This window comes from Leiobunum rupestre, chromosome 7 (genome assembly GCF_980474605.1).
Source record: "Leiobunum rupestre chromosome 7, qqLeiRupe1.1.hap1, whole genome shotgun sequence".
In the NCBI taxonomy this organism is placed as follows: domain Eukaryota; kingdom Metazoa; phylum Arthropoda; class Arachnida; order Opiliones; family Sclerosomatidae; genus Leiobunum; species Leiobunum rupestre.
Genome location: NC_143390.1, coordinates 19,381,884 through 19,408,596, shown reverse-complemented (window position 1 = coordinate 19,408,596; position 26,713 = coordinate 19,381,884). Strand labels below are relative to the sequence as shown.

Here is a 26,713-nt window from a genome sequence, read left to right as displayed (position 1 = left end):
TTCCTTCATTAGACATAAAATGAAAATGGTGTTTACTTTATCCAAGCATTTTTCCTTTACTTAAATATTACAAGGAAAGTTAATGTTTTAAAGTATTAGATAGAAGTTAAAATCGCGAGGATGCAAATGATGATAGCAAAAGTGTGGGTATTGTTAATAGGGATGATCAACATCGTTTATGGTAAGTACGATGCGTATTTTAATCTAAAGTCTTCGAATACAAATTAAAATTGAATGAAAAATTATCAGGCGATAGAAGACGTTTAGCTATTCAACCATTCATTTTCCCGTCACCTATTTTGGTGGGGGAGAACGTTAGAGTTACCTGCGCAACCATCGGAGGAGAAATATTGCAATTTCAATGGAAGAAAAACAACGAAGCGATACAGGAAGGATCACGTATTTCCATAGACTCATACAGAGTAACCTCAACTCTAAGCATAGATAATTTAAGCGTCGAGGACAGCGGTAATTATACCTGCCAAGTTACCCTAAAAGAGGGATCGGTCAAACACACGGCCAGTCTTAACGTTCAGGGTAAGCAATATACTTAAAATACAGTCACATTAAATATAAGTAACTTTGGTGACTTCGTCAACTTAGCACCGGCAGAATGGATTAGCACATCACGGGATAAAGAGGCTTACGTCGGCACCAACACCACCTTAGAATGTAGAGCCGGTGGAGTACCCGACCCCACAGTAACGTGGGAATTTCACAAAAGTAAAATTATCAATTAGGCGCTGTGGACGTTCAATTTATTTAAGATGATTTTGGTTTATAGAAGATGATTTTGATGAACGCCACGCCGGAAATGGAAAAACACTGAAGACGGGTCCACAGTTAGCCTTGATAAACGTTAAAGAGGATGACGCTGGGTCGTACCGTTGTACCGCCAATAATTCCGTGGGACATCCTTTAACAAAAGTTATTCAACTTAACGTTTTAAGTAAGGCAAACACGCGTCCAATAAATTACCATTTATACCTACATATTCCATATGGCGAATATTAGCCACACTAACGACATACCTAGGTGGCGCTACGTTCTCTGCATTCTACATTGTAGCACTCTTAATCACGTAACCATTCGCGGTAGACATCCACCTTTTGTAACAAAAATATTTGATTTTAAATTCGGTCTAAGATTATTGAAAAAACAATCATAGGATATACAAACTTCGTATAATTAATATATAGCCCTGAAATGGGGTACTTTGGGATATTCTGTGTTTGGATTACTTTTTTAGGTATAAACTTCGTATCAGGTGAGACAAGGCGTACTGTTAACCACAATATTGGCCAATTTATTAACAATTTATTCCAAAATATAGCAAAAATTGTACCCTTCTCTTTTCCATCGCCCGTTTTGGTTGGCGAAAGTGTTCGTGTTTCGTGCACAACCACGGGAGGTGACATTCTTCAACTACAATGGCTCAAAAACGGAGAGCCCATCAGGGGTACAACCACCCTGACTATCAAATCTTACGAAGATGTGTCTACGCTCAAAATTGAAAGAGTAAACATTCAAGATAGTGGAAACTACACTTGTTTCGTTACGTTGCGAGACGAGTCCGAGGAATACACAGCGTCACTTAGAGTCCTTGGTATTTAAATTTCTGAAAAAAAAATAAGAATATAAATTAAATTGTGTGTAATTTCAGCACCACCCGAGTGGCTATCAGTCTCGAAGGATCAAGTGGCGTACGTTGGGAACAATGCGACATTAGAGTGCTTAGCGAGAGGAATGCCCTCGCCCACGATCACCTGGGAATTTTCACAGAGTATGTCTTTTTTTCAATTCTGGCGAGTGAATTAACGATAAAACTTAATAATTTTCAGAAAATGGTGCCAATGCGTACAAGATATTGTTTAGGGACAGCCACAGCACCCCGAAATTGCACCTGATAAATGTAAAAGAGGTAGACGCCGGCGAATATCGATGCACAGCCAACAACTCTCTGGCCTTACCTTTGCATAAAACCATTCGCTTCAGCGTACTAAGTGAGTTACCCTTATGGCAAAATATAATAAAGGTAAATTGTATGGGGTCAGGGACGCCGTGGCCAGGTGGCGCCATAGTCTCTAAACTTCAAAGTAAAAACGGAGGAAAAGAGATCCATTTAGAACACCAACAAATATGATAACTGATACCTTGTTTGTTATCAATTAATATCAATGATACAGTTAAAATTAGGAGTTGCTAGGTGAAGATAAGTTCGTTATTTTTCTAAACTAACAGCAAAAATACGTAATGGGAATTCGTTACATTGGTAATAAAAGTATAACGTTTCTCTTGGTATTATGGACGCTAACACTTGGTAAGTTTGTCTCGCATTTGTAAGCTGATTTTGAATTAATGATTGAAATAATTTCAGGCGAAAGAAGAATTTCTATAATACCATTCGCTTTCCCGTCACCCGTTTTAGTGGGCGAAAGCGTCCGGGTGCCTTGCACCACAACGGGAGAAATCATGCAAATTCAATGGCTAAAGAACAATAACGTTCTATCAGATCACTCCCGAATCGCGATCGGATCTTACGTAGATTCCTCGACCCTAACTATTAGAAATCTAATGGTAGAGGACAGCGCTAATTATACTTGCATTGTATCAGTGAAAGGTGGTGTGGTCAAACACACGGCAACTCTGCACGTTCAATGTAAGATAACAAAGATTTAAGATATAGGACAGAAAACTTAAATTTTGCTATTTCTCTTACAGCCCCTCCAGAGTGGATGAACGTGTCGCAGGATAAAATGACTTTTGTGGGCACCAACACCACTTTGGAATGCCTAGCAAAGGGCGTTCCCCAACCCAAGATAACTTGGGAGTTGGCCAAAAGTAAGTGGTCATAGCAAGTTTCAAGTATCTAACATCTAACACCCCCGATTATATTTTCAGAGATTAGTCCAAATAAATTTAAAAGGCTGGATAGTTTCAAAGAGGGTAGTGTGGATAGTAAACTGGTGCTCCTCAACGTAAAGGAGGATGATGGTGGGACGTATCGATGCGTCGCCAATAATTCCGTGGGAAACCCTTTGACGCACGTCATTGAACTTAGCGTACTCAGTAAGCTTGGTTCAAACGAATCATTAAAGTTTTAATTTTAAACTCAAACCGGATATAAACGCGTTGACGGACGCGCGAGCCAGGTGGCGCCAGGGTCTCCATAAAGGCCAATAAATTTCGTACCTACCCAATGCAATACAGAACGATATTGGAAAATGTATCTGGGGTCACCGTATAAGAGTAAAGTAAATAATATAAAAGGTTCTAGTAATTCTTAACTATAAGAACAAATCTCGAGGTCAATAACAACTAAGGTAAATAACGCTCAAATAATATGGCATCAGTTTACGCGCTTATAACGATCATGGGAACCCTAACCCTAATAAATGGTAAGATTCTAGCTCAATTTAAGACGCAAGATCAACCTAATAAGCTAATTTACTTTCAGCGCAAGCAAGAAAAATAAACCCATTTTCTTTTCCATCGCCGATTCTTGTCGGTGACAGCGTAAGGGTGGTTTGCGCTACCACGGGAGGAGAAATTAGTAGTTTGGAATGGCTTAAGAACGGAGAACCACTGAGAAGTGGTTCCAGATTAACAATTAAGTCGTACGACGATATATCCACGTTAAGAATAGAAAGCTTAACTAACAGCGACAGTGGAAATTACAGCTGCTTGATAACCATGAAAGATGGCATCGAACAGCACACTTCGACTTTGACCGTTCTCGGTGAGTTTCATAGTGATGAAATCTTTAGAAATCTGCTAAACATAACCTGAGTAATTGGTCAATTTGTTTTCGTGTTTAGCTCCCCCCGAATGGATTTCGCTGTCAAAAGATAAAACGACATACGTGGGGACCAACACGACCTTGGAATGTTACTCCAAGGGTGTCCCAACGCCAGTCACTACTTGGGAGTTTGCACCAAGTTAGTATGTCCTTAAATAAACACGATTTACGGATGACTAATTTATGTGTCATTTTTCAGAACACGCACCGAACTCCTATCAACACATTGCAACCAAAGAGAGAAACACGCCCAGATTAATGATATTAAACGCCAAGGAAGAGGACGGAGGACACTATCGCTGTACCGCCAACAACTCCGTCGCAATACCCCTTATTAAAATCATCCGATTGGACGTCTTGAGTAAGATTACTGTTCAAATGGTGCAGAGGGGAGACAGGGGATCGCGGGATCGAACTGGGGACGCTCGAAATAGGTGGCGCTAGGGGTTCCACAAAGAACTAAAATATTACTGGGATAAATGGGAACTGAAACATCGCGATCGAATGATCTCAAACATCATACGGATAATATGAGATCTATCTACATTTTATTTTAGCGTTTGGTAGTTAATTAGCGTGATTAAGCTGCTTCGAAAAATCATAACGCGTCGAAATGAATTTAAGGATCCTATTGGTGGGGGCTCTATCGTATCTATTAGGCTTGACTTCAGGTAAGATGAACAGCAAGGCGAACGAAACTTTCAAATATACCAACTAATACTTGTCGAAATTTTAGCCGAAAAGAGTTTTATCATTCCATTCTCATTTCCTTCACCAATTCTGGTGGGTGAAAGGGCATTCGTAACGTGTGGAACGAGAGGAGGTGACATAACCAAATTCCAATGGCGAAAAAATGGGGCACTATTGCAAGAGCGGCCCAAGTTAACAATTAAATCATTTGAAGATACATCTACTTTAAAAATTGATCAATTGACAGTAGAAGATAGCGGAAATTATTCCTGCGTCATCACCATGAAAGATACCACTGATCAATACACTGCCTCTTTAAACGTTCTAGGTAAATATTTTCATTAACTAAATAAGCCATTCAAACTGAACCTTATGTCTCATGTTCCGTACAGCCCCAGCGGAATGGGTTACCGTGTCCAAAGACAAGGAGGTATACGTGGGCTCCAATACGACCCTGGAATGTCTATCAAAGGGAGTTCCACAGCCCAAAGTGGTTTGGGAATTTGCACCCAGTAATTAAATATTTACCTAATATCGTGTTGGTGCCATTACTCGAAATGGTACTTCTCTTTTGAACAGAATCCAGCCCCAAATCGTACAAATCATTGGGCACGAGGAGCCAAGGCTGGGATTACAAATTCCGATTAAATAACGTCAAGGAAGAGGACAGCGGCGAATACAGATGCATCGCGAACAATTCCATCGGTCCACCCTTAGTCAAAAACATTAACCTAAATGTACTAAGTAAGTTGGGACTTCAAACAGCACCATCTTAAAGGGCTGTTGACAGACGCTTTAGGTAGGTGGCGCTATGGGTCCCGCGAAAGGTACTTCTGAAAAATATTATTGTAAACTACGAACGTAAAACCTAAACTAAACGGACGTGAATGCGGATTTAAATTTATCAAACGTTTGATATATAATATCGAGCATTGATTATGGAGTTTGCATAAGGGCAGTGTATCTAAAAAATTCTAAAATAACAATGGCTTTTGTGGATTTAAAGAATTGGGGTTTCTCCGTCATTGTAGGCCTAATGCTCGTATCACGTAAGTAGCGTTTCTCTGAAATTCTCTCAGTCGCGAGTATTTTGTAATCTTTCTAATAATTAGTCCATTTATTAGGAATTGAGCTCGAAAGAAGGGTCATTATACCGTTCTCATTCCCTTCGCCAATTCTGGTTGGCGAAAGAGCCATTGCCAATTGCGGAACCAGAGGCGGAGAAGTAACCCATTTTCAGTGGTTGAAAAATGGAGAAATACTTAGGGATGGGGCCAAAGTGGCGATAACGTCAACGAAATACGTTTCTACACTCATCATAGAGAGCCTGTCAGTTACGGACAGCGGGAATTACACGTGTTTAATAACGATGAAAGACGGAATAGAACGGTACACGACTAAACTCAATGTCTTGGGTAAGAAATTAACTAGATTTGAAGCCAATGAATTCTTAACAGTCGTTTCATTCCAGCCCCGCCCGAATGGATCTCGGTATCTAAGGATAAAGTGGCCTACGTGGGATCAAATGCCTCTGTAGAGTGTCTTTCCAGTGGGGTTCCAAAGCCCACAGTCACCTGGGAATTCTCTCCAAGTAATAAAATATTTAAACTCTTAATTTGAAAATATAAGCTACGATTTTTACTATTTTCCTATCAGGGTCCTCTCCAAATACTTACAAAGTGGTGCGTCCGAAGGACCACGAAGGGGACTACAAATTAACCCTGCTGAATGTAAAAGAGGGTGACGGAGGAGAATATCGATGCACTGCTAACAATTCAGTGGGAGCGCCTTTGGTTAAAATAATTACTTTTAACGTTTTGAGTAAGTGGAATTTAACTAGCACCATCGTCCGACCGACGCTTTGGGTAGGTGGCGCTATGGGTTCCACGGAAAACACTTCCCAAAGTTCACAAATGTTACGCAAAAGGCAGAGTGAAGATTCTCTTGAAAGAATGACATTGAAACAAGCTCAAAGAATATAAATATGAAGTATTAATTATAGAAAGTATCGGAAATAAATGATATCGTAAAAAAATTAAACGTAAAAGACTGAATTTATAATGGAAATCGTAAGATACGAATCATTATGCCTATCTTTGTTAGTAGGCTTAGTGCTCATTTCACGTAAGTTATTATTGGCTATTAAATACGAACATTATGCTGTTGTAATTAATAAAACGTTTGTATTTAGGAATTGGCAGCCAGAGAAGGATTATCATTCCGTTCTCGTTCCCGTCACCCATTCTCGTGGGTGAGAGAGTCGCTATTATATGCGGAACTCGAGGTGGTGATATCACTCAATTTCAATGGCTGAAGAATGGGGATATATTACGAGAAACGTCCGCTTTGACGATCAAATCGTCGGAAGATTCTTCCACCTTAAAAATCGACAGATTAACAATTGAGGACAGCGCAAACTACAGTTGTGTCGTGAACATGAAAGAGCGAACTGAACGGTACACGGCTACGCTTCATGTACTTGGTAATATAATTGATCAGAAAGGAAGCTTAAAACAATGTCTAAATTGAATTTGTTTTCAGCACCGCCTGAATGGGTGACGGTGTCCAAGGATAAAGAGGTTTACGTGGGTGCCAACGTCAGCCTGGAGTGCACCCCGAATGGTGTTCCGCGGCCTAAGGTCACCTGGGAATTTGTACCCAGTAGGTCGATTTCCTTCACTATACAGAGGGCTATAAGTTAAGTTAACCATATACTTATCTTCATCAGGATCAAACCCCAATACCATTAGAGTGGCGAACGTAAAGAATCAAGATTATAAATTACCATTGGTTAATATTAAAGATGGTGACAGTGGAGTGTATCGGTGTACTGCTAACAATTCAGTCGGAGCTCCGATAACTAAAAGCATTAACGTTAATGTTCTGAGTAAGTCCCTTCTTTAAACCCGCACCATCTCAACAAACGCGAGTGACTGACGCTAAAGGTAGGTGGCGCTATGGGTCCCACAAAAACACCATTCGCCTTGTATCGCAACCAAGGGAAATTAACTCCAGTGGGACTTTGAAAGAAAAAGTTCGGGGCATTAAAATGGGATCAAATAAGAATTAAATTGCTTACAAGTCCAACTAAAGTTTATAACGCGAAACCAATTTCTACCATGCATAAAGAATTGGCGATATTTACATGGCCAGTGTTTGTAATTTGCCTAACCCTTATACCACGTAAGTAAACATCTCAAAACAGAGAACGTAAGAGTTATCATTAAATGAAACAATTACATTACTTATAGGGATTAATTCCGAACGAAGAGTGATTATACCCTTTTCATTTCCTTCTCCAATTATTGTTGGGGAGAGGGTAGTAACAAACTGCGGAACTAGAGGCGGTGATATTAACCAAATTCAGTGGTTGAAAAACGGGGAATTCCTCAGGGATAAGGCAAGATTGTCGATCACATCGTCAAAATATTCGTCTACTCTAATCATAGATGAACTAATGATAGAGGATACTGCCAACTATACTTGCTTAATAACAATGAAAGAGGGGACTGAACGCTATACGGCAAGTCTTCAGGTTTTGGGTAAGTTACATTGCATATTCTAAATCTACCTTAACGTAATAAGCTATTCTATGATACAGCCCCTCCCGAGTGGGTGACGGTATCCAAGGACACAGTGGCGTACGTAGGAGCGAATGCCACCCTGGAGTGCCTATCCCTAGGGGTTCCGAAACCAACGGTGTTGTGGGAGTTTGCCCCAAGTAAGAGTCTCAAGATACATCGTAAAAGCTATTTTCTTACCATGTTTTTCTCAAAAAACAGAGCAAAACGGAAATAAGTTCAGTCGGGTACTCACCAAGAAAGCGAACGGTGGTGATGAGGTGTCAGGATTCATTGGCTCTGGAAACCAAGGCGTCCATACGGAAAGGGACGGATCCAAATTGATCCTGACCAACATCAAAGAAACAGATGATGGCGAATATCGATGCACTGCCAACAATTCAGTCGGGGCGCCTCTGGTTAAAATAATTAGATTTAACGTTTTGAGTAAGTGGCCTTTAAGTAGCACCACCGTCTGACCGACGCTTTGGGTAGGTGGCGCTATGGGTTCCACGGACAACACTTCCCGAGGTTCGCGAAAATAACGCGAAAGATAGTAGGGCGCTTTTCGCGGAATGACAGCAAGGAGAGCTGAATTAATATAACTTGAAATACAAATTATAGAAAGTAAACGATATCCTAAAACCCTCAAAGATAGAAGGCTAAATTTAGAATGGCAATCGTAAGATACGAATATTTCTGCCTATCCTTGGTAGTAGGCTTAGTGTTCGCTTCAAGTAAGTCATTGTGACTGACTTTCGCTTTTAACATTTGCTGTTATGATTAATAAAATGTTCGTAATTAGGAGTTGGTGGCCAGAGAAGGATTATCATACCGTTCTCCTTCCCTTCTCCCATTCTCCTTGGTGAGAGAGTGGGAGTTATGTGTGGAACACGAGGTGGAGATATTACCCAATTTCAGTGGTTAAAGAATGGGGATATATTACGAGAAACGTCCGCTTTGACGATCAAATCGTCGGAAGATTCTTCCACCTTAAAAATCGACCGATTAACAATAGAGGACAGTGCAAACTACAGCTGTGTCGTGAACATGAAAGAGCGAACTGAACGGTACACGGCTACACTCAATGTACTTGGTAATTTAATAATTAAGCAGAAAGAACCCCAAAAACAATGTCTACAATGAGTTTGTTTTCAGCACCTCCTGAATGGGTAACGGTGTCAAAGGATAAAGAGGTTTACGTGGGTGCCAACGTCAGCCTAGAGTGCACCCCGAATGGTGTTCCGCGCCCTCAAGTGACCTGGGAATTTGTGAGCAGTAAGTCCATTTCCTTGCTCTATACCGAGACTTTGAGTTAAATTAACGATCTACATTAACTTGGCAGGATCAAATCCCAGTACGTTCAAAGTGGCCAATGCGAAGGGCAAAGAGTGGGATTACAAATTACTCCTGGTTAACGTTAAAGAGGATGAGAGTGGAGTGTATCGGTGTACGGCTAACAACTCCGTTGGAACGCCACTAACTAAAAGCATTACCATTAATGTTCTGAGTAAGTCCCTTCGTTTAAAGCGCACCATCACAACAACGCGAGTGACTGACGCTAAAGGTAGGTGGCGCTATGGGTCCCCCAAAAACACCATTCGCTTAGTAGCGCAACCAAGGGAAATTGACGAGATTAGAAGTGGAAATCATATTAAGAGTAAACATTGAAGACCAAAAATGGGATTAACAATTAGTTAAATTATTCTACAATCTAATCTAATATATATTTGGACCATGCATAAAGAACTATCGATGTTAATATGGCTAGTGGTTATAGTTAGCCTAACCCTTATGCAATGTAAGTAAACATCTATTAGTAACAACGAATCGCTGAAGTTATAACTAACCCAAAACATAATAATATTTCAGGTATTAATTCCGAACGCAGAGTAATTATACCATTCTCTTTCCCTTCGCCAATTTTGGTTGGCGAAAGAGCTCTCGTTATGTGCGCTACGAAAGGTGGTGATATCAGCCAGTTTCAATGGTTGAAAAACGGGGAATTACTGAGGGATAGGTCAAGAGTGGCTATCACATCGGCGAAATATTCGTCTACTCTAATCATAGATGAACTAATGATAGAGGATACTGCCAACTATACTTGCTTGATAACTATGAAAGAGAGGACTGAACGCTATACGGCAAGTCTTCAGGTTTTGGGTAAGTTACTTTACAAATTCTAAATCGAAATTTACTTAATGACCTATGATACAGCCCCTCCCGAGTGGGTGACGGTATCCAAGGACACAGTGGCGTACGTAGGAGCGAACGCCACCCTGGAGTGCCTAACCCTAGGGGTCCCGAAACCAACGGTGTTGTGGGAGTTTGCCCCAAGTATGAGTCCTAAGATACATCGTAAAAGCAATTTTCTTACCAGTTCTTTTATCCACAAACAGAGCAAAACGGAAATAAGTTCAGTCGGGTTTTCACCAAGAAAGCGAACGGTGGTGACGAGGAGTCAGGATTCATTGGCTCTGGACACCAAGGCGTCCGTATGGAAAGAGATGGATCCCGGTTGATCCTGACCAACATCAAAGAAACAGATGATGGCGAATATCGATGCACTGCCAACAATTCAATCGGGGCGCCTCTGGTTAAAATAATTAGATTTAATGTTTTGAGTAAGTGACCTTTAAGTAGCACCAGCGTCTGACCGACGCTTTGGGTAGGTGGCGCTATGGGTTCCACGAAAAACACTTCACTAGACTCCTACATATAACGCGAAAGATAGAAGGGCGCTTTTCGCATTATGGCATCGAAACGAGCTCAAACAGTATAACTTTATGACCAATATATAGAAAGCACTACGAAATAAATGATATCCTAAATAATCTCAAACAGTGAGAACTGAATTTATAATGGCAATCGTAAGATACGAATCATTCTGCCTATCTTTGTTACTAGGCTTAGCGTTCGCTTCACGTAAGTCATTGTTACTGACTTTCGCTTTTAACATTTGCTGTTATGATTAATAACATGCTCGAAATTAGGAATTGGAGCCCAAAGAAAGATGATCATACCGTTCTCCTTCCCGTCACCCATTCTGGTAGGGGAGAGAGCCATAGTAACTTGTGGAACCCGAAGTGGCGATATTACCCAATTTCAATGGTTAAAGAATGGGGATGTATTACGAGAAACATCAACTTTGAATATTATAAAATCATCCGAAGATGCTTCCACCTTAAAAATAGACCGATTAACAATAGAGGACAGTGCAAACTACAGTTGTGTCGTGCACATGAAAGATCGAACTGAACGATACACGGCCTCGCTTCATGTACTTGGTAAAATATAACCAAATGGAAATGACCCCCAAAAAACAACACGATAATTTCATTTGTTTATAGCACCTCCCGAGTGGGTGACGGTGTCAAAGGATAAAGAGGTTTACGTGGGTGCCAACGTCAGCCTAGAGTGCATCCCGAATGGTGTCCCGCGGCCTCAAGTGACCTGGGAATTTGCGCCCAGTAAGTCCTTCTATCATGAACAGAGTGCAATAAGTTAAGTTAACCATATACTTGTCTTGTACAGGATCAAATTCCAACATGTTCAAAGTGGTGAATGCGAATGGCAAAGAATGGAATTACAAGTTACTCCTGGTTAACGTTAAAGAGGATGAGAGTGGAGTGTATCGGTGTACTGCTAACAACTCCGTTGGAACGCCACTAACTAAAAGCATTAACGTTAATGTGCTGAGTAAGTCCCTTCTTTAAACGCGCACCATCTGAATAATGCGAGTGACTGACGCTAAAGGTAGGTGGCGCTATGGGTCCCACAAAAACACCATTCGTCTCGTATCTTAACAACTAAGGGATAATAATGGTACTCACTGTTGAAAGAAAACATTAATAGTAATAAAATGAGATCGAATTCGAATTAATTTGTTATCGCGTCTAAACTAAAGGATAGCACGTTATACGTATTTAAACTATGTATAAAGAAATCAAGATGTTTACATGGTCAGTCTTTATGGTCAGCTTAGCCCTTATACCACGTAAGTAAAAAATAAAAAAAAAAAACGTTGTTGTTATCACTTAAGCAAACTATGATATAATTATAGGAATTATTTCCGAAAGAAGACTGATTATACCATTCTCTTTCCCTTCGCCAATTCTGGTGGGCGAAAGAGCCCAAGTATTGTGTGGTACCAAAGGAGGTGATATTAGTCAGTTTCAATGGTTGAAAAATGGTGAATTACTAAGGGATAGCTCAAGAATGGCTATTAAAACGTCAGAATACTCGTCGACTTTAATCATAGACCGACTTATGATAGAGGATACGGCGAATTATACTTGCTTAATATCTATGAAAGAAGGCACCGAACGCTATTCAGCTAGGCTTCAGGTTTTGGGTACGTTCAATTATTTAAGACATAAAATTACCTTAAACTAATGGCCATTTCATCATACAGCCCCTCCCGAGTGGGTGACGGTATCCAAGGACACAGTGGCGTACGTAGGAGCCAATGCTACCCTGGAGTGCCTATCCCGAGGGGTCCCGAAACCAACGGTGTTGTGGGAGTTTGCCCCAAGTATGAATCTCATGATAGAAATATTCAAGTATTTTCTAACCTATTATTTTTCCAAAATATAAACAAACGCAAATAAGTTCCATAAGATACACACCAGAAAGAGCCACGGTGGCGATGTGGTTCCAGGATTTACAGGCTCTAGCCACCAAGGCATCCATACGGAAAGGGATGGATCCAGGTTGATCCTCACCAGTGTCAAAGAATCGGATGATGGCGAATATCGATGCACGATCAATAATTCAATCAGTTCACCCCTGATTAAAAACATTCGATTTAGTGTCTTGAGTAAGGCTACAAATTTGCATTGCCTTTTAAGTTAGCGCGGGACGCTCTATCTAGGTGGCGCTATGAGCTCCGTAAAGAAGGGATAAAAGAAAGTCCTTCCTAAAAGGAAAATCTATGGGCTGTGATCCCTTGTTCTAAATCAAAGAGCTAAAATAAGTTTATTGGTTTAAAAATCTACTCCGGAATACACAATATATTAAATTGATCCACGAAATGATAGTAATTTGTCTGTTATTTTCCTGTGCACTGGTTTCCAACGCAAAAAGTGAGTATTTTACAATAAATGATACGTTCAATAGTAGGCCTAAATAAAAATAACAAAATTACTTTTGCAGAGAATGAACTAAATATAAACCCATTCAACTTTGTGGGAAACCCAACAATTGGGAATAACGTTAAAGCTTCTTGTCTCGTTTTTGGAAACGATGAAACTGTGCAATTTGAATGGTTGAAAAATGGGAGTCCCATCTCCGAAGATGGGTCCTTAAAAATAAACCATTATTCGGAAGTATCTCTATTAACCATAAACCATTTAAAGTTATCCGACAGTGGCAATTACTCTTGCGTGGTGTCTAGCAGGAAAGGTATCGTGGCAAGATACTCTGCTAATCTCAACGTATTAGGTATGTCCGCTAAATATTTATACGCCAATCGTTCAAATTCTAAACACCATATTTAAATTTCCAGCACCACCTGAATGGATAAGAACTTCTAAAGATATCAGCGTTTTTGTTGGGTCTAATTTCACGTTAGAATGTCGCGTTAATGGTTATCCAGACCCCGCCATGTCGTGGTCTAAGACGGATAACGAAGTGGCGAAATACCACGCCTTAAAGGGGCTAATATTTGGGCCAAACAACAGGAGTGTCACGATCGTGAACGCCAAGGAGGGGGATTCAGGATTCTATCGGTGCTCCGCGAACAACGATGTTGGGGAGGAAATTACGAAAACCATGGTGGTCACAGTTTGGAGTAAGCGAAGGCCCCATTTAACCTCATTACAAACGCGCTACTAAATGTAAATAAGAAAGACCGTTAAGTGGGGCGTCGAAAGCCGTTTGAACCGTCATTTAGCTAAATTATGATCTAGCTGTAGGCCGACCAGAAATACCCACAATGGCGATGAGGTGTAAGGATTCATAGACTCTGGGCACCAAGGCGTTCATACGGAATAGGATGGCTCCCGGTTGATCCTCACCAGTGTCAAAGAATCAAATGATATCGACGCGCGATCAATAATTCAATCAGCTCCGCGCTGATTAAAAACATTCGATTTAGTGTCTTGAGTAAGGCTCCAAATTTGCATTGCCTTTTAAGTTAGCGCGGGACGCTCTATCTAGGTGGCGCTATGAGCTCCGTAAAGAAGGGATAAATCTGAAGTCCCTTTCCAAAAGAAGAATATATGGGCTATGTTCCCTTGTTATAAATCAGAGCTAAAATAAGTTTATTGGTTTAAGATTTTACCTTCGAATACACAATATATTAAATAGATATTCGAAATGATATTGGTTTGCATATTATTGTCCTGTACACTTATTTCCAACGCAAAAAGTAAGTATATTAGAATAAAGGATACGTTAGATAGTAGGCCTAAATAAAAATCACAAAATTTATTTTGCAGAGAATGAACTTAATATAAACCCATTCAATTTTCTTGGAAAACCAACTATTGGGAATAACGTTAAAGCTTCTTGCGTTGTTTTTGGAAACGACGAAACTGTGCAATTTGAATGGTTGAAAAATGGGAGTCCCATCACCGAAGATGGATCCCTAAAAATAAACCATTACTCCGACGTCTCAGTGTTAGCAATAAACCACTTAAAGTTGTCTGACAGTGGCAATTTTACTTGCGTGGTGTCTAGTGGAACCGGCCATGTGGCAAGACACTCTTCCAACCTCCAAGTATTAGGTACTTTCTTTAAACATTTATACACAAATCGTTCAAATTCTAAGTACAATATTTACATTTCCAGCACCACCTGAATGGATAAGGACTTCTAAAGATATCAGCGTTTTTGTTGGGTCTAATTTCACGTTAGAATGTCGCGTTAATGGTTATCCAGAACCCGCCATGTCATGGTCTAAGACGGATAACGAAGTGGCAAAATACCACGCCTTAAAGGGGCCAATATTTGGGCCAAACAACAGGAGTGTCACGATCGTGAACGCCAAGGAGGGGGATTCAGGATTCTATCGGTGCTCCGCGAACAACGATGTTGGGGAGGCAATTACGAAAACCATGGTGGTCACAGTTTGGAGTAAGCGAAAGCCCCATTTAACCTCATCACCAACGCGCTACTAAACGTAAAAAGAAAGACCGTTAGGTGGAGCGTCGGACGTGGTTTGCACCATATAAATTAGAATGCAGTGGTAGGCCTACGAATAGTTACTACCAAATTTATTGGGAAATGAATTAATATTACGTAGCAATGTTTATTCTAAGAAACTTCAAAATATTTCGCGATCTTAATTTTGTAATTTTCTTAGTTTTGTTAACTCGTACTTCTAGTAAGTTGAAAATATTCATGAATTTTGTTAATGCATTACAAAGGTATTAATAAGTAATCCATTACAGATGTTAATTCCTTCAAAGTACAGGCCGTAATTTCGCCTCCAAGCGTAATTGTCGGAGAAAGAGTGACTAGTACTTGTACGGCAACGTCTAGCGAAGAAAATTTAGTATTCAAGTGGTTAAAAGATGGTCATGAAATACATACGAAATTAGGGGTCGAAATTCACAGCTACACGGGAGTATCTATGTTGATATTACATAGCGTTAGTGAGAGCGACTCGGGCAATATTACTTGCCTTGTTAGTTCCAAACGAACCAGTAAAAACTACACCACATTGTTAAACGTTCAAGGTTTGACGGACATTCAACTCTTACTACTTGAGTACACAACCTCATTTCAAACAAAACACTTTGAATCTAGCACCACCGAGTTGGATTCGCGTCAGCCCAGACCAAAAGGTGACTTCTGGGAGCAACGTGACGTTAGAATGTCTTTCATCCGGGACCCCAATCCCTTCCATCGTGTGGAGGAAGCAAACGGGTAAGCCTCATACGCCCAACTTAAAACTTAAAATTAATTCTAATAGGTGCTTCTCATTTAACAAGGTGAAACACTATCGCCGCGAATGCAAACGCAGTCATCTGTCACTCGTATTTGGAACGTTCAAAAAGAGGACGAGGGCATTTTGGAATGCGAAGCTAGCAACGGAGTGGGTCCGCTCATAACGCGGAAAATAGAAGTGCTGGTTTATGGTGAGTTAGCCACACAACGTACAAACGTAAAGGTGTAGGTGGCGCTACGGAACCGAAATACTATTTGGTATGTGTGAGAGAAGAATAGGGAGAAGAACGCCATGAAAACCTAACTCGCAACACAGAGCTAATATAAAATACACCCTGAATTTAAACCAAAAGGTTTAAAAATGTGGAAATTAAATAAAAATGGGTCTATTTTTGCAAATATTGTTTTGCTTCAACTATTTAAAAACGTATGGAGCCAAGGTTGGTAATAGCCTCGTTTCAAAATCCATATTATATTTGTAGTAATAACCTTTATTAACAGAAATCACAGTGGCAGCATTCAACCCACCGTCAGTATTATTAGGAAAACACGCAACTACAAGCTGTGCATATGACGCCTCTGATAGTTCGATGCGTGTGAAATGGTTTAAAGACGGTGTGGAAGTGAAGCAAAACAGAGATAATATTCAATTCCCATCATACACGGGTGTTTCAATCATAATAATAGACCCAGTTAGAGAGGAAGATAATGGCACGTACGCCTGCGAAATTTCTGGAAAGAGGGGCACCAAGAAATCGTACGCGCCCCTACTAGTTAAAGGTAACCCTTTCCTCAATATCAATATCATTATTCACTAATGAACTTTAACCTTTATTGGATAGTTCCGCCACGATGGATAAATATACCCAAAGATTTATCCGTAGTTTACGGAAGCAATATAACTTTAGAGTGTGCCGCAATAGGATCGCCTACTCCCGTCACAAAATGGAACAAAATCAGTAGTGCGAGAGCGCAATCAAAAGCTTTATACGCATCTCAACAATTAACCAGTATTGTCCTCTTTTTGGCAGACACCAAACTGCAGGACGAGCGAGATAGATTGACAAAGCCGGGAAACGCGACGTTGCATTTGGCCAGAGTGGGCAAAGAACAGGAAGGGACCTACCAATGCAAATCATCGAACGGAGTTGGAGTCGATCTACATCAAAATATCGTATTGACCGTTTACGGTAAGATTGGATTAACCGATTTTGAGACGCATTACGAAACTTCGCCAGGGAGATTCTAGGTGGCGCCATGAGCACTGAAAATACGATATATTAATAACGAAAAATACGCCTTTATACGGAGCGAAACAAAAATCGACGTTAATTTTACAACAGAAATGCAAAATATATTATAATTAAAATAAAATGAACGCTCTAATCTTGATCTGTACAACGCTAATAATGTGCAACATTTGTTACGGTAAGGAAAATGAATAGCGAGATCTTACTATGAGGATAAGCCTAACTTACATAATTTTCTCTTTTGAAGGCGAAATCAAGATACAACCATTCTCTTTTCCTAATATCGTCTCGGCAGGGGAAAGAGCTTTAGTTTCTTGTACCTCTATGTCCAGGCTCACAACGCAACAGAAATTCGCCTGGTACAAAGACGACATCCCACTCGAATCCAAAAATAATATAGTAATAAATAACTATGAAAATGTCGCCATGTCTACTCTCATAATTGACCCAGTCAAAGAGACTAACGATGGGAATTTCACGTGTGTTCTGAGAGACCGAATGGATGAGGGGAAATACACGGCTAAACTAAACGTTCACGGTAATGAATGTAATTATAAATAATCACAGACAGACCTGATCTCATTCAATCCACAGTGGCCCCAATATGGACCACGATACCCCTTGATTTGGAAGTAATAGCGGATTCAAACATCAGCGTTAAATGTCAAGCCCGGGGAAGACCCGTTCCCAAAATCACGTGGAAGAAATTAGGTGGGTTTTTTTTTATACTTTTTGTCAACGCAGCCCACTAATAACCATACTTAATTTATCTGGTTAATTAGAAGGAAAGGGGATTCCCCGAGAGAGTGTAGACGGGGTGTTGCGGCTGGTGAAAGCGGACAAGAACGTAGGTGGTCAATACGAATGCCGAGCGGAGAATGGCGTGGGGGAAGCCTTGAGCAAGATCGTACTCATCTCCGTTCTAGGTAAAACACCCAAAAGGAATAATCTTAACAAACGCCGTAACAAAGGAGAGCCCAAGCGTAAGATGGTAACGGAGTTTTAAAGGGAATAATGTGGCCCACAAAACGGTGTCCATATGCCAGAGGGCGCTGTAGCGCTTTTTACACACGAACACAAAGCAGCTGATATGGCGTCCGTCTCCCTCGGCTAATATTTGAGACAATCTCTCAAACTAAATAATTTAACGTAGATTATTACCTAATGAACTTCGTAATACATTGTTTGTTCGCGTTAGTAGCGACGGAAAGTTACGTAAATGGGGGTAAGTTTATAAAGCTTGAGTGTGTCGTGTTTTAAACTAATGCATTATATCGTTTTTAACAGTGCGCCCGGTCATACAGCCTTTTAGTTTCACAGACAATTTACAACAAAATGATAAAGCTAGCGTCACTTGTCTCGTAAAAACTGGCACTCCACCACTGGAGTTTACTTGGTTAAAAGATGGAATGGAAATTCATAGCACTGAAAATAGGGAGATTAGACCTTATAGTGATATGTCAGTCTTGGTAATCGCCTCTGTTCAGAGAACGGATATTGGTCTCTACAAATGCATAGTGAAAAATAAAGAAGACACGGACTCTCATTCAGCAAACCTCACAGTTAAAAGTAATACTTCAAGATTGAAACAAACGTTTTCTTTATCCAACAATAACTCTCTTTCTTTACGTTGGCAGTTCCACCGTCGTGGATATCTCAGCCCAAAGACACGGTGGCCACGATGGGCGCTCGCGTAGAGGTCAAATGCGAGAGTGAAGGCTATCCGTCACCCACCATCAAATGGAGCAAAAAGGGTTCGAGATAGCCGGTGGATCGCGTTAATCAACGTGACTAACGCAATTTCCTCCTTTCCGGCGATTGTTATTCCTCTATTCAGATTTATCCGGGAAGTACTCGCTTTTAGATGCGAAGTTGAAAGTGACATCAGCCAGTCACAGTTTGGTGCTGGAGGAAGTGGGCGGCAACGACGAGGGTTACTATCGCTGCCAGGCCACAAACGGAATCGGCCACGGCATCTTCGCCGAATTCCTACTAACGGTCAATGGTAAGACGACGGAGGCCTTCATGTCGCGACTCGACTATTCTCAACTAACGAAAACGATTAAGTCTAATGAGATTACGGCCGTTTTTAAGCGTGGGTGTATCCGACTCTTAATTAAAGAGTTCCTTCCTTAATCAGTTCAAATTATTATTGAAGTCGCGCTTATTAAGAACGGTTATTCTTCGTCGCTAGGGGGACTGCCGTTCCCAGCAAAACCCTCAAGTCCTTGGTACGCTATCGGTTTTATTAACAAAGAATGTACCGGTCCGAGGGTTAATCTTTCCATTTAAAATAAGCCTAAAGGGACATACAACCAACGATATGTTTGTTTCTTACAAATGTTTATTGTTATTTTTGGTTAATTCTTTGTCAATTCCCAGTTTTGTCAAACTCGATTCGGGTAAGTACTAATAATATATAATAAATACGATAGTACTCTTTAAATGATATCGGTTCTTTTTACAGGAGCACCCAAATTAATGCCGTTTATGTTTACTAACAATTTAAAAGAAAACGAAAAAGCACGAATAATGTGTGTTGTGAATTCGGGAGAAATTCCTTTCAATTTCAAATGGCTGAAAGATGGAAAGACAATAACGAGAGAAGAAAATATTATGATTGAAGATTTTAAAGACTACTCTTCTCTCGGATTTTCGCATTTATCAACGCAGTCGAATGGCAACTATACGTGCCAAGTGAAAAATAACATTGGCACGGATCAGCACACGGCGCAGCTGGTTGTGAATGGTAAGGGCGGTTATTATATTCCCCAAAAATATTTGAAAAGAGGCGAAAAAGTGTCGCCCCAAAGAGAGAGAGAGAGAGAGAGAGAGAGAGAGAGAGAGAGAGAGAGAGAGAGAGAGAGAGAGAGAGAGAGAGAGAGAGGAGGAGAAAGCGCGCATCGATCGAGTTCTTTAACCTCTCTAACCACGTGACTTCATTTCTTTTTTCTTTTTTTGGCGTAGCCCCTCCGAAATGGGTAACCAAGCTCAAGGATTTGACCCTGTCGGCTGGCAGTAATGTGTCAGTAGTTTGCGAAGCTAGCGGGTATCCCGAGCCCAGCATTCACTGGCAAAAAGGTATATACCATACCCCCGACGGGCAGTTCACTTCGATGATTAAGTTTGCACCCTTGATCGATTAAAATCAAGATTAAGATGATTAAATGGATTAAAATCACGATTAAATGGATTAAAATCACGATTAAATGGATTAAAATCGCGATTAACCTGATTAAATCACGATTAAATGGATTAAAATCGCGATTAACCTGATTAAATCACGATTAAATGGATTAAAATCGCGATTAACCTGATTAAATCACGATTAAATGGATTAAAATCGCGATTAACCTGATTAAATCACGATTAAACTGAATAAATCAAAATTTAAAATTTAAAAATTAGATCGTGATTAAATCGATTTAATAACGATTAGGTCGATTAAAGATTTAATCGTGAATAAATAAAGATTAATAAGATTAAATCACGATTAAGATTAAAAGATTAAATCGTGAATAAATAAAGATTAATAAGATTAAATCACGATTAAGATTAAAAGATTAAATCGTGATTAAATTAAGATTGAAAAGATTAAATAAATCTTAAAAGATTAAATCGTGATTAAATTAAGATTGATAAGATTAAATAAATCTTAAAAGATTAAATCGTGATTAAATTAAGATTAAAAATATCAAATCAATATTAAAAGATTAAATCGTGATTAAATTAAGATTAAAAATATCAAATCAATATTAAAAGATTAAATCGTGAATAAATCGGATTAAAATTTAATCGCGATTAACACGATTTAATACGATTAAGTAAACACCTGAAAGAGGAGTGATCTGCCCCTCGCTTAACCCCACACATTCGTAACCTTGATATAATAATATTAATTCCTTTTCTTTACAGAAAGAAATGGTGGCCAGCCCGAAGGCGTAACAGAAAGTCAAATTTCGATTAAAAACAACGCGGTGAAATTGATAATAAACTCGGTTTCTAAAGCCGACGACGCAACGTACATTTGCATCGCCAGAAATTCGTGGCAAACTATTAAACAAAACTTTCATTTGCAGGTTACGGGTATGGTGACGCCATGGCACTATATAATTAAGGGGGAACTTAATTACTAACGTACCTCTAAGCATATCAATCAATGAATATTTTAGAAAATAGTCAAAGTGACCTTGACGTAACCATTGGATATCTTGTATCTTCTCTAGTGCCCGCTCGTTTCGAGGAGAAATTCAGTATTGAAACAGTGAGAAGGGGTGATAGTGCCACACTCAAATGCAAAGCCAAAGGGGACGATCCGTTAACTATAGCTTGGACCAAAGACAAACAGGACGTCACGAGAGATTCGAGGTATACGAATAAGGAAAGAGTCTCGGTAGTTTAGTGTTCAACTTGAATTTTCTATTAGATACGAGCGATTTGAAAGTTCCGAGAAAGACGGACTAAACTCGGAGCTCTTCATTAGAAATGTCGAAAGGCAAGATGGGGCTTTGTACAGCTGCCAAGCAAAAAACAATTACGGAAGTGACGAACGGAATATCAAAGTCGTCGTTGTTGGTAAGATTTACTGCGCCCTCTCAATGACAAAATGAAACTAAAATATGATTGAAATTAAATAGAGGTACCGGCCCAAATTTTGGACGCCAGAGTGCAAGAAGTATGGAGTAGAAGCGTCAGTATCAGTTGGTCAGGACCCTACAGTGGAAATAGCCCCATTACGAAATATATCATACAGTATTGGAGAGATAAAGGTATTAATATACGGGAAAGCAACCCACAGCTATAATTTTGTTCGTAAGTGTTGTCAGTTAGTAAAAATAATTACTGATGTGTGAAGTTATGTAGATTTGACCGAGGGCAGCTCACTCCAATGATTATTAGAACACCCTCGTACGATTAAATCGTGATTAGATTAGATTAAAATTAAATCTCTAGCTTTGGCTGTACAAAGATTGTAAATGATTAAATCATAATTAAATTTTTAATCATGATTATTAGGACACCTTGTAACAAAGTGATCTGCCCCTCTGATTTGACGTCCTACCCAAAACCTTGAACGCCTCTAAAAATAAGCATCTTAAAACCAATTACCACGCCTCTTATTCCTTCCAAAGAGATGCGGTTATTGTAAAAATGGCTCTCAGTAATTACATAACACGCGGAAGATGGAACTGACATACTTAAGTGAAACAAAATTATAACTAAATACTAACGAAACTTAATGATTCGGAAAACTTAGCCGCGCCCCATAAGCTGCACGAACACGACGTCTCAGCGTCTCAGACGACAGCGACCATCAGCAAAAGTTTGAAGCCGGGTGTCTCGTACGCCTTGACAATCATCGCGGAAAATGAAGTTGGACAAGGAGAGCCTTCCAAAGAGGTACAATTTGTGACTGGCGAGGAAGAACCAAGCGGGCCACCCACCGACGTATGGGCCGTGGCTAAAGGGTCAACGACCATAGAAGTGCAATGGAAGGTAGCTCACTTACACCTACGCAGGGTGACCACAGAATATTTTAAAATCCTTTAAAGGAATTAGAGGAAATTTATCAGAGAAATATAGGAAAACATAGGAAGAAAACTGGGGGGAAAAAAAGGAAAATATAGGAGAAAATTAATTATACAATAAGGGAAAACGGTTGTCAAAATTGTTTAAAGGGGGTATAACATTGAAAATGAAGTTGATAACCGATAGAAATAGTCGAAAACTATCGGCGAACAGTGTTGGAAATAAGCATATTTAAAAACTAGGACGTTTTAAAGACTTCTAAGGGTAAAATATCAACTATTTTAATTTCTTCTGACTTTTAGGTTAAAATATAGGGTATTACAGGAGAAAATAGGAAGGACGTTAAATTATAGGAAAAAAATTAAATATAGGAACTGTGGTCACCCCGCCTACGACATAATAAGACTTGATCTAACTTGCAAATTTGAATCGTGAAGGCGCCGCCCAAAGACGAATGGAACGGCGAAATCAGAGGCTATTACATCGGCTTCAAAATTGACCGCTCCAGCCAGACCTATTCCTACAAGACTGTCGACGGAAGCGGTAACGAAACTTTGACCCACATACTGACCGATCTTGTCAAAGCAACCAGATACAATATCGTTGTCAAAGCGTTCAACAGCGCGGGCACGGGACCACCCTCGCAAGACTTACTACTCAAAACCTTGGAAGGAGGTAGTTAAATTCGCTAAAAGTTTAAAACCAGGCGAAATGTGTAATTTATTTTTCGATGCAGAACTGCCACCACCACCCGCAGTGTCGGTAATCGCGGCTTCATCCGACTCGATAAGCGTGAAGTGGGGCCATAACGAAGCCCCCCACGAAAAGGTGACGGGCTACACGCTGCACTTGCAAAAGGACTCTAGCGAATGGATGCACATCCCGATGATCATATCCGAACAGAATCGCTACACTTTAACCGGCCTCGAAAGCGGCACTAACTACAAAGTGTACGTTACGGCCAATAACCAATTCGGCCGGGGACATCCCAGCGAAACGCTCATTATCAAAACGGCTATAACAGGTACTATTTAAGCCCTCAACTTTAATCATATCTAATGTACAGTCCCGATCAAAGGTTTCTGGCCGTTTTCTCTTGGCAGCCATTTTATTTCTGTCTTAGGTAGAGAGCCGAATGAGGGCTTCTATGAATGAATACCCTCACGAAAATAATATACAGTGAAAATTAATGCCCTACCACAATTAGGGCACGAGCAAAGCCGGAAATAGCCAAACCCCTCCAAAATGACGTCATAATATTCGGAAACCAAATCTGGTTTCATTTTTCAAATCGGATATGTGGTTGTAAAGTTATTGAAGAAATAGTGATGACGGAAAACATGAAAATTAACCCTAATTGAATTTATTATATTATATTATATTTATTTTTCATTACGTCATTTTGGAGGGGTTTGGCTATTTCCGGCTTTACTCGTGCCCTAATTGTGGTAGGGCATTAATTTTCACTGCATATTATTTTCGCGAGGGTATTCTTTCTTAGAAGCCCTCATTCGGCTCTCTACCTAAAACAGAAATAAAATGGCTGCCAAGAGAAAACGACCAGAAATGTTTGATCAGGACTGTACCTAACACGCAACCTTAAATGTACAGGAATGCAGTTAAAACTACCATTTAACGTGGATTTGGGAGTCATCATACCGGCAGTTACTGGGACCATAGCCGTACTAGTAGTCATAATAGTGGTCATCATTTACATCAGAAAGGTCAAATCGAGAAGGAAGTTCGAGAAATGTACGCTACTGAATAATTTTCCATTAAAACGAGAGTGTACGAAATGCTAATATATTTTCAAGTAGCAATCGAAGCGGCCAAAAACGGGCCGACGTACTCGACAGGAACCAACCAGCGATACATAGACATCGACAAGGCGAGACCCATGCTACCCCCGGGGGTCATGCCTATACAGGACGGAATGATCACTCCTGGCTCGACATACGCGGCGTACGCCAGCATTCCATCGAGAGACGCCACGATCGACTCGAGAGTCTACGGGACGGGAAGACACGAAATGAAGACATTCCAAGAAGACCTCAAGCCGGGCCAGGACTACAACGACTACTACGGAGCGGTTAGTTTCGTGACTAGAGTCGAGACCATAGAGCAGGGGCGTAGGAACCAGGCGGGGCACGGGAGGCAATGCCCCTCCCTATAATTTTGCTGGGAGGGGCAACTTATATTATTGCCCCCTCCAACTTTTTGGTCAGTTGAAATCTTCAAAAGGCTCAAATTCTCATTTTAAAAGCATATAAAGCTTATAGAACCTCAACTGTGTTTAAATTTCAGTCTTTTCCCGCCCATTTACATAGTAGTAAAAAATACACATGCATTCGGAGAAGCTACACCCCATTAAAAATTTAAATCCATTCTCCAGACCACTTTTCATTACTCTTTGCCCCCTCCAACGTCTAGAACGTTCCTACGCCCCTGCCATAGAGTAACCCACTCACATAGAGTGAAGGGCTATCAGCGAAACTTGTGAACACTTTTGGTACGCAACGTCTTGATTTCGAGGCGTGAAATTAACAAGTCCGCCTAAAGGTAATGTACAATATCTGGATAAAAAAGTAAGATTATACTCTGAAAAATGTAAAAACAACACCATCGCTCTTCGGACTATATTTATTCACGCCTCGAAAAAAAGTTCGTCCGTTAGGATTAATGTTTCATGCGTTTCCATAGGGCCTTCCACTCTATGGTCAAGACAATAATATGCCACCTAGAAATCTAATCTTTATCTTACCCATTCTTTGCAGCGCAACGAAAGACCTCCAACGTATCCAAGGGCAAATTCCAAAAAGTCTAATCCGTATGACCCCAAACAATAAAGAAGAACCATCAAGGCTGTGCCAAATATCTACAATAAAAAAAAAAACGCTTTCAATTATTTATTTCCAAAGAATACTCTTAAAAAGTGTCACGTTGTTTTTTAACTTAGCTCTCATATGATTCATTCCTAAAAACGCTCAAGTTGCAGTAAAAGAAAGAAGTAACTAACCATGTCATCTCTCACGTTAATTTTTTAAACTAACAATTGTAAAATATCGACGACCTACTTTTTAGAAAACTAGTACATTCCCCTTTTGATGTTTCAGCGTACGTGTATTATATTTTTTGGAATATTTTATTTTGTTATACCTAGTTTTTTTAAGTTTTTATAAAAAAAAGATAAGTTTACAAAATACAGCAAGATATCAATTTTTTTACTCCCCCAACGTGAAAGTACGCGACAAGTGTGATGATTAACCGTGATTTGTGCTATTTCTTAAATTAAGTCGTTGTTTGGAGCTCGCTTTGTGAAAGTATTGAAAATAATTATCTCCGAAGACTATTAAACCCCCCTTTATACCGCGGTAGACTTCATTAACAAAAACAGTATATAGATCTCATTTTTGGTGCAACCCGATTTTTGGTTGCCGGAAAAAAGAACTCCAAAGAGTGTCTTCTCACACATTTGAATATAACCGTAGCTTGACTAGTCAGATTTTAATTAGGAATTTAACTATCAATTATATACACTTTACCCCTGGACGTTATATTTCATTGTATATTGACGTACATTGAATACGTTTTTATAAGAAATAAAGTCTACCGAAAAAAAACTATCTGATTATTTTAAATTTAAGTCTATCGTTATATCTATTTTTTAACGGAAACTGCTGAAACTCAAGGTTATCGTTTTCAATCACGGCAACGTTAATTTAACGTTTACAGTCCTGATACTCACTTACACAGTAGAATTTAGTGAGTTTAGTGACTAACAATTTTAAAAAGTGACCGACAAGTGACTAAATAGTGACTGAAAATCTACCAAACATTGTTTAAATAATACTGCTTTTTGACTAGTTACAACTGTTACACAACCAAAATTGTAACTATATAACCATAGGCTAATTCCTCTTTTATCACTAATAGAGGTCGGTGACGGTTAATCATTATCCGTGATTAAATGATTTTTTTCGGGGAAAAAATGT

The 26,713-nt window shown here is 39.8% G+C and overlaps 5 protein-coding genes across 5 annotated transcripts; all 5 read left to right on the top strand.

Moving 5' to 3' along the window:
• The first annotated feature begins 162 nt into the window (after positions 1 to 162).
• On the top strand, positions 163 to 26,291 carry LOC149935041 (hemicentin-2-like). The gene is made up of 56 exons (XM_090153513.1): positions 163 to 181; positions 250 to 537; positions 604 to 723; positions 785 to 949; positions 1,268 to 1,606; positions 1,664 to 1,783; positions 1,842 to 2,003; positions 2,378 to 2,659; positions 2,722 to 2,841; positions 2,902 to 3,069; positions 3,458 to 3,739; positions 3,819 to 3,938; positions 3,999 to 4,160; positions 4,536 to 4,817; positions 4,882 to 5,001; positions 5,069 to 5,233; positions 5,614 to 5,904; positions 5,961 to 6,080; positions 6,146 to 6,310; positions 6,681 to 6,971; positions 7,031 to 7,150; positions 7,218 to 7,376; positions 7,583 to 7,672; positions 7,741 to 8,031; positions 8,091 to 8,210; positions 8,272 to 8,522; positions 8,855 to 8,914; positions 8,971 to 9,145; positions 9,208 to 9,327; positions 9,395 to 9,559; positions 9,922 to 10,212; positions 10,267 to 10,386; positions 10,449 to 10,673; positions 10,894 to 10,974; positions 11,043 to 11,336; positions 11,400 to 11,519; positions 11,584 to 11,748; positions 13,204 to 13,491; positions 13,556 to 13,840; positions 14,490 to 14,777; positions 14,842 to 15,126; positions 15,444 to 15,731; positions 15,802 to 15,921; positions 15,987 to 16,133; positions 17,440 to 17,739; positions 17,787 to 17,903; positions 17,975 to 18,118; positions 21,419 to 21,560; positions 21,619 to 21,767; positions 21,830 to 21,961; positions 22,450 to 22,688; positions 23,159 to 23,396; positions 23,458 to 23,745; positions 24,333 to 24,473; positions 24,536 to 24,810; positions 25,496 to 26,291. Exons 1-56 carry the CDS (start codon positions 163 to 165, stop codon positions 25,565 to 25,567), a joined length of 10,566 nt encoding a protein of 3,521 aa, XP_090009639.1. The 3' UTR covers positions 25,568 to 26,291.
• On the top strand, positions 11,765 to 13,245 carry LOC149935045 (neural cell adhesion molecule 1-like). The gene is made up of 5 exons (XM_090154829.1): positions 11,765 to 12,046; positions 12,132 to 12,403; positions 12,464 to 12,583; positions 12,644 to 13,133; positions 13,204 to 13,245. Exons 1-4 carry the CDS (start codon positions 12,009 to 12,011, stop codon positions 12,901 to 12,903), a joined length of 690 nt encoding a protein of 229 aa, XP_090010955.1. The 5' UTR covers positions 11,765 to 12,008; the 3' UTR covers positions 12,904 to 13,133; positions 13,204 to 13,245.
• On the top strand, positions 16,141 to 17,524 carry LOC149935044 (limbic system-associated membrane protein-like). The gene is made up of 5 exons (XM_090154828.1): positions 16,141 to 16,382; positions 16,444 to 16,722; positions 16,785 to 16,904; positions 16,974 to 17,370; positions 17,440 to 17,524. The coding sequence occupies exons 1-4, from the start codon at positions 16,304 to 16,306 to the stop codon at positions 17,189 to 17,191; spliced, it is 696 nt and encodes a 231-aa protein (XP_090010954.1). The 5' UTR covers positions 16,141 to 16,303; the 3' UTR covers positions 17,192 to 17,370; positions 17,440 to 17,524.
• Positions 18,208 to 19,328, top strand: LOC149935043 (cell adhesion molecule Dscam1-like). The gene is made up of 4 exons (XM_090154827.1): positions 18,208 to 18,417; positions 18,480 to 18,761; positions 18,830 to 18,946; positions 19,030 to 19,328. The coding sequence occupies exons 1-4, from the start codon at positions 18,357 to 18,359 to the stop codon at positions 19,326 to 19,328; spliced, it is 759 nt and encodes a 252-aa protein (XP_090010953.1). The 5' UTR covers positions 18,208 to 18,356.
• Positions 19,638 to 21,347, top strand: LOC149935042 (cell adhesion molecule DSCAM-like). The gene is made up of 3 exons (XM_090154830.1): positions 19,638 to 19,941; positions 20,160 to 20,273; positions 21,108 to 21,347. Exons 1-3 carry the CDS (start codon positions 19,638 to 19,640, stop codon positions 21,326 to 21,328), a joined length of 639 nt encoding a protein of 212 aa, XP_090010956.1. The 3' UTR covers positions 21,329 to 21,347.
• Positions 26,292 to 26,713: the final 422 nt, after the last annotated feature.